Below are 12347 nucleotides of genomic sequence, written 5' to 3'. Positions count from 1 at the left end.
GGGGGAAGTTCTACTCGGTCCTATAGGGTCGCTATGAGTTGGAACTGACTCGATGGCAATAAGATTTAGAAGCCTGGTGGCGTAGCAGTTAAGAGCTCAGCAGTTTGAATCCACCAGCCTCTCCTTGGAAACCCTATGGGGCAGTTCTACTCTGTCCTACAGGGCTGGCATGAGTCGGAAGCAACTCAAAGGCAATGGATTTGGTTTTGGTTTTTATACCATTTAACAGATCAGTGTATAATCTAACATCTCTGAACCTCAGCTCTCTCATATATAAAATGGGAATAATTAATTAATATGGATTTCTTTTGTAGGTTTGAGATTATGAATATGTGCATCAGGCCTAAAATGTACATAGTAGGTCTGCAGTCATTTACTGAAACAATGAGTATCACTGTAAAACCTGAAAATGTCATATTTGAGCTATATCCATAAATATATCAACAAATGCAAAGAATGAAAAGTCAAAATGGAAACAAATTGACGAATGTGCCCATGAAGCTGAGATCTTACATCTGAAGAGCTAGTGCCATTTTCTATCTCTTCTGAGGGTCTAGGAGTCTCTTCTAATGCAGATCTGGTACGATAATTATGCTGATTTGCCTGTTGCTTTTTGGATTCTCCAAGATCTAGGAAATGCTCATGAGCATGATTCTGGAAAAAAGTAAATTGAATTTATTCAAAGTAAGCTTAAAGACCAGGCTTTTTATTTTTAGTTTAAGTTATATTTTTATTATTATAAAGAATTCATTCATATTTAAGATATCACCTAAACGGACTAGATTATAGTACCAGCTCAAATATTTTAACATTACATCAAGCTAAATCACAGGCTTGTGACAATATATTGAAATTCACTTTGTTCACTAGAAAGTTATAAAAAAAATTTTTTCTCATCAAGTGATCCAGACTTAAGGATTCATGATAACAGACTACCAAACATTAAACTCTCCTACTTCAACACCAAACTTATAGAAATGATATAAGAAAGTGGACCATATGCTGTGAAGAATATATAGAAGGCAAAGGCAAACTAAAAACCAAAATGTGATCATAAAGCTACTCTGCCACTATGAGAACAGCACATCAGGTGGCTGGCTGGTTCTCTCTGCTGAAGATAAACGTGGGAGGAGTCTCCTGCAGCAGATGAGAACACAACTAACAATCATCTGAAAGTCCCACATCCTGAAAGAGAGATGACAAACTCAACAAATACAAAAATGTACAGTAGGAAAAAAAAAAAAAAAAGAAAGCAATCTCAGAAGAGAGATAAAAGAAAATCATATCCATTAAATAAGAGCAGAGCCTTGTCTCATAAAAAAAAACAACAGGAAATTATGAAGAAAGAATCAATTAGAAATACATAAAATAAAAAAAAAAGACATTAAATTTGGAAGAAAAAAAAACTGACAGCAGACTACCACATATAACTGAAATGTGTATCATTAAGGCAGAAGATGAAATATAAGCTAACGATTACCCAAAACTTAAAAACAAATATGAAAAGAGGCTTTCAGATTGAAACCGTTTACAGAAGAAATTACAGAAATACAAAGGGGGTGAAAACTGAGAACATAAAAAATAAAGGAAAATCCTAAAGATTACCTTGAAAGAAACTAGTCAGATTGATAGCAGACTTAAGAAAAAAGAACACTATCTTTACACTGTCAAGAGAAAATAATTTTGAACCTGTAACTGTATTCTTACTCTTCAAAGTGAAAGCAAAGACATTTTCACACACAAGGATACACGATTTACTCCACATAGGTATTCTAAAAAAAAATTATTACAGAGTTTTTTAATTTTGTAAAAATCTTATGAAAACCTTGCGAAATACGTAAAGGCATAAAAAAAGTAAATTATGATCAACTTTAAGTCATTCATTGTTAAGAATTTACTGTATCTTGCTTCTTTCATGTAACCTAAATATTTTACCTATTCAAATCCAATTCATTAAAAATTGTTGTATTATTCTTAATGACAGCATAATATTTATATCTCCTAGAATATGTCATATTTTTTAAACCTTTATCCACAATCTGATATTTCTTTAGGATAAATTCCAAGTGCTGGTTGTAAACCAGAATCTATCCTCACTCCTCCACAAAAAATAAAATTTTCTTAGGGGGTTGTCACATGACAAAGTTCTGGACAATGGGATATATGCAGAATGTTGTATAGCAACTTATGACCTCTGCACCTTCCTCTCTGATCCATCTTTCATCCTGCAACCTTAAATGAGGATCTGATATCATTATCAACCTTGCCATCATTATACAAACATTTAAGTCCCCACATCCTTGGTTTCTGAGCAAAGAATAAAGAAAAAGGTATGCTTTCCAGACATTGGGGAAAAAAAACAAAAAACAAAAACCAATCAACCAACAACAAAAAAAACTGAGTGACTGTCTTCTATTATCCTACTTCCTCCTGTTGGTGTTGTTGTTAGGTGCCGGCGAGTCACTTCCAACTCATAGCGACCCTATGTACAACAGAAGGAAACACTGCCCAGTCTTGCACCATCCTCATGATCGTTGTTAAGCTTGAGCCCACTGTTGTAGCCACTGTGTCAATCCATCTCATTGAGGGTCTTACTCCTTTTTGCTAACCCTCTACTTTTCTAATCATGATGTCCTTCTCCAGGGAATGGTCCTTCCTGGTAACATGTCCAAAATATGTGAAATGAAGTCTCACCATCCTCGCTTCTAAGGAGCATTCTGACTGGGCTGTACTTCTTCCAAGACAGATGTGTTCGTTCTTCTGTAAGTCCATGGTATATTCAACATTCTTCACCGACACCGTAAGTCAAAGGTTACAACTGCCCCCTAGAGAGTATGATACCCTTAAAAACCAAAACCCAAACCCGTTGACATCGAGTCCATTCAGACTCACAGCAACCCTACAGGACAGAGTAGAACTGCCCCATAGGGTTTCCCAGGAGTGGATGGTGGATTTGAACTGCCGACCTTTTGGTTAGCAGCCGAACTCTTAACCACCATGCCACTAGGACTCCCTTAGTAAAGGAAAAACTAAAATAGTAAGAACTGCTTCAGTTCTTTGAAGAGAAGAGTTATAAAAGAAAAAAGAAATTTCTAGAAAAGACTAAGAGGTTTAGAGAACTCAAATAGAGAAAGGAGCATAAAGTTGGGTCAGTTATCTTTCCTTGGCTTAGATCATTGCTTAGACAGTGGCTTGCACCTGAAAAGAAGTTCCAAATAGCTTTCTTCAATTTCAGAATCTAAGGTTCTGAAGCTTTCAAGCTAAGATGGTTAAAAATGAGAATTAAAGAATGGATGCTTATAACTACTTGACACTCAAGGAAGTAAGTACGTATCTCTCCTTGATTAGGGTATGACCAACTGAAATGTACCTAGAGATGCAAAAGTTTTCCAGAGTAAGGTGACAGAGAAAGCAACAGGACAAACTAGCAAGGACAATTTACCTCTCTTAATGAAAAAAAAATAAGAACTATTGTTTTTAACAACATAGCTGACTTGATCATCTAGAAAAGCAAACAGGTTAAAGCAGCAAAAAATTACACAGAAAAAAAGTAAAGGCAAAAAACTGCTTTAGAATGTTCAACCAATGGCAAAACTACTTAAAGATTTTGGTTAGGCTTTTAATAGCATTTACTAAATTTAAATGCTATATAAGAATTGGCATTTAGGAAAAGCTAAAAGGCAGCAAATCTAGCATTAAATAGTTACAATGGCAAACTTGATAATCCAAAAGAGATAATAAAAAATTAACCATATTGATTTCATTTCTTAAATAGTCTGTTTACAATATTAACATTTTGCATTACAAAAAAAGGCCTTAAAACAGTCATTACATTCATGAAGCATATATTAAACTCAAAATTATTATTATTTACCTTTGAGACAGTGAGTATCTTGTTCTCTTTTGGAACAGCGAAGTGTTTTCTTTTCTCTTCTGACCTATAGATCTTTATTTCTTCTTCTCCCTTTGCAGTTCTCCATTCTTCTTGCCTACTGAAAGAGATTTTCAAGGCATAGATGGTAATCTAGAATTTCTGCAACCAATTTTCCTCTAAAAGGAACGTTTGGTGTCAGAGAGAGAAAGGTACTGCTCATGTTTTCTTTCCAGATGGAGGCATGCGGTAAAGATTTCTGAATTTAAATTCATAGGTTTTGACTGGGATACTGGAAAGACAGATACTAGATTATCTTCTTCGTCTACTCAAACTTGATACTATTTCTGCTATGTCTTTGCCAAATCAAGTTTTTAAGCTCTGGGAACATGTTATTCCTAGGGTAACTTTACCAAGGGTTAAAAATTGGTTTTTTTTTTTCTTTTCTACTTAATTTGGTGAATGTAGGGAGACAGTGTTGTGATAATCTTATTTGCCATACAGATCACTGCAATCTTTGAAAAATAAAGCATAACAGTCTTGAGGCTGAACTAATGTAACTCCTGAAGTCCTGAAAGAACTACAGTTTTTCCAGTGAGAAGCTCGCAAGTTTCAGCTACTGAAAAACTTTTTCCAACTCTACCCAAGCATCACACTGAAACTGACCAAGAAATGAAATTGAGGAACATTTATTTCACAGAACTGGAACTCACAAGGACAAAAGAATTTGGTATTTTACTTTAATTCCTTATCACCTTAGTTTTTTGGACCACATGAGCATTATATCTTTGAACTTTAATTTTTCCCTGAAGATTTCATGAGAAGAGAGTTAATATTCAAACTTGGAACATCTCTATAATGTTGGTACTTTATTACTGGAGTGTATCATTGTTGTCATTTTACTTAACTGTAGAATCTCAAATGTGGCCTGTCATGATTACGAATGCAAAATAAAAAGAGTGAACTTAAATCTTGTTAAAAAGAGCGGCCTCAGATTTAACAATGTTTTTAGTAAACATTTTAATAATTGTAAATTTCCATTCGGTTGTAAGAAATAATAGAGAGATCCCTTGTCCCCTTTACCAAGTTCCTCCAATGGTATAACATCTTGCAAAACTGTACTACAATATCATAACCAGAATGTTGACACTGATAAAATCCACTGATCTTATTCAGACTTCCCAGTTTTACTTATTTGTGTGTGTATTTAATTCTATACAAATTTATTACATGTTTAGATCAATTATTATTATTCATACAATTATTATTATTATTTAATTATTACTGAGTAATATTCCATGGTATGAATGTACCACAGTTTGTTTGAATACTCACCCACTGAAGGACATCTGAGTTCTTTCCAATTTCTGGCTATTATAAATAAAGCTACTAACATTTGTGTCCGGGTTTTTGTGTGAACATAATTTTTGTGTGAATATAAGGGATAAATGCCCAACGGTGCAATTGCTGACTCATATGGAACGTACATATTTACTTTTTTAAGACAGTGCCAAACCCGTTTTCAGAGTGGCTGTGTCATTTTACATTTCCACCAAGCAATGTATGAGTGATCCAGTTTCTTCGCATCCTTCCAAGCATTTGGTGCTGTTACTATTTTTTTTATTTCAGTCATTCCAATAGGAATTTTTAAAGTGATATCTTCTTTTGGTTTTAATATGCATTTCCTTAATGGCTAATGATGTTCAGCATCTCTTCATGTACTTATCTACCATTTGTATATCTTCTATGGTGAAATGTCTGGTTCATGTCTTTTGCCTGTTTTCTGATTGGATTTAAAAAAAAAAAAAAAAAAAAACCATTGACTTTTGAGAGCTCTTTATGTATTCTAAGCAGCCCCGGTGGAGCAGCAGTTAAGAGCTTGGCTGCTAACTGAAAGGTAGGGCAGCCTGAACCCACAAAATGCTCTGTGGGAGAAAGATGTGGCTGTCAGGTTCCATAAAGATTTGCAACCTTGGAACCTTATGGGGCAGTTCTACTCTATCCTATAGGATCACTATGAGTTGGAACTGACACAATGGCATTGGGTACAGTTTTTGGTTTATATATTCTAGATACTAGTTTTTTGTTGGATATATGATTAGATTTAATTTTAATTAATGTACTAATTTGATCCATTTAAGTGCCTTCTTGAGACGAATTTTACCTATCAGGGGACGGGGTATAAGAAAGATTCTCAAACAAGGAGTATTACGTGTTGAGGACCCAGCTCTAGAAGGCTGAAGCAGTTCTATCGTTGTAAGTAACAGCCACAGAGCCTTCCAGACCACAGGCTTAATGGCTAAGTCCAATGATACAGAGATTGAAAGGTGAACAATATTTAGAGGGAAATAAATTTTACCTGCTCTTCATGTTTCCTTCCATATACAGCAGACCTCTATCACCAACTAGCAACCCACACTTGACCTCTTTTCACTTCTTTACTCATTCTTTTCCGGGGAAAAGGAGTAAATCAGTAATTGGTTTGCTTCAGAAGGAAAAACCAGTAAACATGGCCTAGTCCTATGCTCTTATATGTAATGCATACATGCTGTTCTGCACTTTGTGGAAGCAAACACTTGCCTGACATGAGCCAAGTATTCAGTGGGCCAGTGCTACCTGTGTTTGAAGATCAGTACTAGAAAACACTATTTCATGCAGATAAAAGCTACATTCTCCACAGCTGTATCGGTAATAAAAAGTAATATTGTGATTTCCGGTCTGTCTCATTCTTCTGTGTTATTTTTTCAATTCCTTCAAAACCTAGAAACCATTTTAAAAAAAGATAAAGAGAAATAACTAAATAGAATTATGATCTTCTGCTGTCTAAGATGCATCAATTGGTCCCAACCCACCTGGAATAAAGGAGAATGAAGAATACCATGGACACAAGGAAAGTATTAGCCCAAGAGACAGAAAGGGCCACATAAACCAGAGACTTCATCAGCCTGAGACCAAAAGAACTAGATGGTGCCAGGCTACCACAATCACTGCCCTAACAGGGAACACAACGAGAGTCCCTAATGGAGCGGGAGAAAAGTGGGATGCAGAACTCAAATTGTAGTAAAAGGACCCAACTTAATGGTCCCCAGGTGCTTTGTTAGCCCAAAACTAAAACGATTCCCAAGACCAACTCTTCAGACAAAGATTAGACTGGACTTTGGGACAGAAAATGATACTCGTGAAGAGTGTGCTTCTTAGCTTAAGTAGATACGTGAGATTAAATGTGCAGCTCTAGTCCAGAGGCAAGATGCGAAGGCAGAGCGGGTCAGGAGCTGGTTGAATGGACACGGGAAATCTGGGGTGGAAAGCTAGTGTGTGCTGTCACAGTATAAGGAAAGCAAGCAGGGTCACAAAACATCGTATGTATAAATTTTTGTATGAGAGACTAACTTGATTGTAAACTTACACTTAAAGCACAACAATAAAAAAAATCTAAAAAAAAGATATACAAATGCATTTTGAGTTGAGAAATAAAATTAATGCTCTAAAAAAAAAAAAATAATAACTGGAGGCAAGGCCAAGATAGCGGAGTAGTCAAGACACTTCCGGTGTACCCACATATAACAAAGACCCAAAAAAACAAGAACAAGTGAATCAATTATATATGACAATCTAGGAGCCCTAAACATGAAAGGCAAAGTTGAGGAATCGGACTGAGTGGCACGGGGAGGGAGAGATGGTGCCCTTCAGGCTGGATTGCCTTGAGTGCACGGTGAGGCAGACAGTGGCACTCGGGAGGCGTGTTCTACACTGGGAGGGACTCAGCGGCCAAGAGTCTACTCAGGCATCTAGAACCAGTGAAAAGCAACGATCAATCAGCAAAAAAGAAGTACTTGTGTCTGACCTACCCGCGCGGATCAAAAAACACCGATTGGGAAAAACCTCTCTTCCATCTTCCTGCCTCCTCCCTGCTCTGCACCGGGTCCCTGGCCCACTTCAGCAATTGCCAAGTCCCCTGGACCAGAAGTAGTACCCATCACATACCCTGAGCCATTCTCCTGGCCTTGAAGAGGGACTGAATTAACAAACAGGAAAAAATAATCTCTGCTTCACTGAGCCAGAAATTCAGGGCAGGCGCAGCTCCTTTGTCTAGACACAGGCACAATGGGTCCACACACTGTCCATGCCTTTCACCCCTGCATAAACTTGAGTGGGCCCATTTCAACAGCATAGGCCATCATTAGCACACTACAACAGGGTAAATACCTGAAGCCTGACATCAACTGTTTCAGCTATATGGTGAAATGGCAGGTTTGAAACATCTGACACTGCTCTGCCCATTAAGCAGGGTTGTCACCTACCACATCAGCAGCCCAAGGACTCGTGGCTCCACCCACGTCACCTAGCCACCTGTGACAGGTATCCACGAATGACTGGTGCCCCCCAGTCATTACAGCCAAAAGCAGTGGGTACTCATACTCCAGTTGCAAAACCCAACCACCTACGTACTCTAAGGAACAGGGACACGCTTTCCTTCCAGACACTTAGGGGCAGCCGTTAGCACCCTGCCTTGCTCAGTGCATAACCCCCTCCGCTGCAGCCAGGTATCTGTGCCTACGCCAATCACCCATGCCTGTCAAGGACTGTGAGAGCTTGCACCACATACTTGGTGACCAACTACCTGGACACCTGAGGTGAATTCATACAAAAAAAGTAAACAAATTCCTGGGCTCACATACCTAGTAACAGATCTAAACACCTGGTGACAGGACGATAGAGCTTCAAAGGCAGCAATAATCAAACTAGATCACACGAGCAGCCTATTTGGGAATATCAAAACAAAACAAGAAGCTAGGACCCAGTAAGCAAACACAAAATAAATACAGCAACTTATTAATGGCTCGGAGACAACAGTCAACATCAAACAACATAAAGAGGCACACCATGATGATTTCAACAAGCTTCCAAAATAAAGAATCAGGAAATTTTCCAGAGGTAGAATACAAAAGATTAATATACAGAACTCTTCAGAGATCAGGAGGCTCAGGCAAAATGCAGAACAGGCCAAGGAACACACAGACAAAGCAACAGAGGATGTTAACAAAATTATTCAAGAGTACAATGACAAATTTAACAGGCTGCAAGAATCCACAGAGAGACAGCAATCACAAATGCAGAAGAGTAACATTGAAATTTCAGAATTAGACAACTCAACAGAAAATCACAGAAGCAGAACTGAGGCAATGGAAGCCAGAATTAGTGAGACTGAAGATAAAGCACTTGACAACAAACGATCTGAGGAAAAATCAGATAAAAGAAATTTAAAAAACGAAGAAACCCTAAGAATTATGTGGGACTCTATCAAGACGAGTAAACTATGAGTGATTGTAGTACTAGAACAAGAGGGATAACAGAAAGTACAGAGAACTGTTGAAGATTTGATAGTAAAAAACTTCCCTGATATCATGAAAGATAAGAAGGTTATCTATATAAGATGCTCATTGAATCCCACATAAGGTAGATCCCAAAAGAAAGTCACCAAGACATACTAAAATCAAACTTGCCAAAGCGAAAGACAAAAAGAGAATTTTAAGAGCGGCTAGGGATAAACAAAAAAGGCATCTAAAAAGGAGAGTCAGTAAGACAAAACTCGGATAACTCAGCAAAAACCATGCAGGCAGGAAGGCGATGGGATGACATATATAAAGCCTTGAAGGACAAAAACTGCCAGCCAAGAATTACATATCCAGCAAAAGTGTCTCTCAAATATGATGGCAAAATTAGTGCATTTCCAGATAAACAGAAGTTTAGGGAATTTGCAAAAACCAAAACAAAATTATGAGAAATACTAAAGGGAGTACTCTGGTTAGAAAATCAGTAACATCAGATAACAACTCAAGACTAGAACACAGGACAGAGCAACCAGGTATTAACAAAGATAGAGAAGTCACAAAAATAAATCAAAGCTATAACACTGAAAATAAGGAAACAGAGATGTCGATGTATAAAAGAAGACAACATTAAAACAAAAAACAGGGACTAAAAATGCAGCCATTGATTTTTCATATGGAGAGGAAAGTCATGGCTATATAAAGAAATAAAAGACTGGTTAAAACTTGGAAATATAGGGGTAAATATTAAGGTAACCACAAAGGAAACTAATAAGTCTACACATTAAAATGAAAAACACAGACTTAGCAAATGTAAAATCAAGAACAATGAAAAAGATTAAAAGAAAATACATAAAGAAAAACCACACAGCACAGAGAATTAAGTGGAACAAAGAAGCTGTCAACACACAAAAAAAGTAATCAAAATGACAGCACTAAACGCATACCTATCAATAATTACGCTGAATATAAATGGACTAAATGCACCAATAAAGAGACAGAGTGGCAGAATGGATAAAAAACACGATCGGTCTATATGCTGCCTACAAGAGACACACCTTAGACTTCAAGATACAAACAAACTAAAACTCAAAAGGATGGGAAAAAAATATATCAAGCAAACAACACTCAAAAAAGAGCAGGAGTGCAATACTAATCTATGACAAAATAGACTTTAAAGTAATTGCCATCACAAACGATAAGGAAAGACATTATATCATTAAAGGGATAATACACCAGGAGGACAAAACTAAAAATATTTACCCACCCAATGAAAGAGGTTGAAAATACACAAAACAAACTTTAACAGCATTGAAAAGAGACAGCTCCACAATAATAGTAGCTGACTTCAACACACCCCTTTTCGATAAAGGACAAAACATGCAGAAAGCAGCTCAACAAAGACATGGAAGATCTAATTACCACAACCAGCTTGATCTCATGGACATATACTGAACACTCCACCCAACAGCAGCCAAGTATACTTTCTTTTCCAATGCACATGGAACATTCTCCAGAATAGACCACATATTAGGCCATAAAGCAAGCCTTAAAAGAATCCAAAACACTGAAATATTACAAAGCATCTTTTCTGGCCATAAAGCCATAAAAATAGAAATCAATAACAGGAAAAGCAAGGAAAAAAAAATCAAACACATGGAAACTGAACAATACCCTGCTCAAAAAGTATGCGTTATAAAAGAAATCAAGGATGGAATAAAGAAATTCATAGAATCAAATGAGAATGAAAACACATCCTACCAGAACCTTTGGGACACAGCAAAAACAGTGCTCAGAGGTCAGTTTATAGCAATAAATGCACATATCAAAAAAGAAGAAAGGGCCAAAATGAAAACATTGGTCCTACAACTAGTACAAGCAGAAAGAGAGTGGCAAAAGCAGCCCTGGAGCACCAGAAAAAAAGGAAATAATAAGAATTAGACCAGAAATAAATGAAATAGAGAAGAACAATTTAAAGCGTTAACAAGTCCAAGAGCTGATTCTTTGAAAAGATCAACAAAATTGATAAACCATTGGCCAAACTGACAAAAGGAAAACTGGAGAGGAAGCAGATAACCCGTATAAAAAATGAGATGGGTGATATCACAACAGACCCAACTGAAATTAAAAGAATCATAACAGAATACTATGAAAAAGTGTACTCTGACAAACTTGAAAACCTACAGGAAAATGGACAAATTTCTAGAAACTCACTCACTACCTAAGTTAACACAAACAGAGGTAGAACAACTAAATACATCCATAACAAAAGAAGAGATTGAAAAGGTTATTAAAAAACTGCCAACAAAAAAAAGCCGTGGCCTGGATGGCTTCACTGGAGAATTCTACCAAGCTTTCAGAGAGGAGATAACACCACTTCTATTAAAGGTATTTTCAGAGCACAGAAAAAGATGGAATACTCCCAAACTCATTCTATGAAGCCAGAATAACCCTGAATCAAAACCAGGTAAGGACATCACAAAAAAAAAAAAAAAAAAATACAGACCAATATCCCTCATGAACATAGAAGCAAAAACCCTCAACAAAATTCTAGCCAGTAGAATTCACCAACATATTGAAAAAATAATTCACTATGACCAAGTGGGATTCATACCAGGTATTCAGGGATGCTTCAACATTAGAAAAACAGTCAATGTAATCTATCACATAAAACAAAAGATAAGAATCACATGATCTTATCAATCAATGCAGAAAAAGCATTTGACAAAGTCCAGCACCAATTCATGATAAAAACTCTCAGCAAAATAGGAATAGAAGGGAAATTCTGCAACATAATTAAGGGCATTTATACAAAGCCAACAGCCAACATCATCCTAAACGGAGAGAGTCTGAAAGCATTCCCCTTGAAAACAGGAACCAGACAAGGATGCCCTTTGTCACTACAATTATTCAACATTGTGCTGGAGGTCCTAGCCAGAGCAATCAGGCTAGAAAAAGAAATAAAACTCATCCAAATTGGTAAGAAAGAAGTAAAAGTATCTCTATTTGCAGATGATATGATCTTATACACAGAAAATCCCAAAGAACCCACAAGAAAAGTACTGGAACCAACAGGAGATTTCAGAAAAGTATAAGGATACAAGGTAAACATACAAAAATCAGATAGATTCCTTTACACCAACAAA

At 36.7% G+C, this 12347-nt stretch overlaps 1 protein-coding gene across 8 annotated transcripts in view; it reads right to left on the bottom strand.

Annotated features, from left to right (window-relative positions):
• The window catches only part of PHIP (pleckstrin homology domain interacting protein), a 146893-nt gene that overhangs the window by 50149 nt on the left and 84397 nt on the right, over positions 1-12347 (bottom strand). For 7 of the 8 annotated variants that reach the window (XR_002825583.1, XM_023740404.1, XM_023740401.1 and 4 more), the window contains 2 exons: positions 3875-3992; positions 514-654 (listed from right to left, as the gene is read on the bottom strand). Coding sequence is in view for 7 of the 8 variants with exons in the window: in XM_023740404.1 (XP_023596172.1) it covers positions 514-654; positions 3875-3992 (259 nt within the window). In the remaining variant the exon portion in view is untranslated. The remainder of the gene's footprint in view (positions 1-513; positions 655-3874; positions 3993-12347) is intronic. The other variant, XM_023740405.1, reaches the window with a different exon arrangement.

The sequence above is a fragment of the Trichechus manatus genome, unplaced genomic scaffold, assembly GCF_000243295.1.
Source record: "Trichechus manatus latirostris isolate Lorelei unplaced genomic scaffold, TriManLat1.0 scaffold00154, whole genome shotgun sequence".
Lineage (NCBI taxonomy): Eukaryota > Metazoa > Chordata > Mammalia > Sirenia > Trichechidae > Trichechus > Trichechus manatus.
Note: the sequence above shows the minus strand (reverse complement) of the source record. Positions and strands in the feature narration are given on the sequence as shown.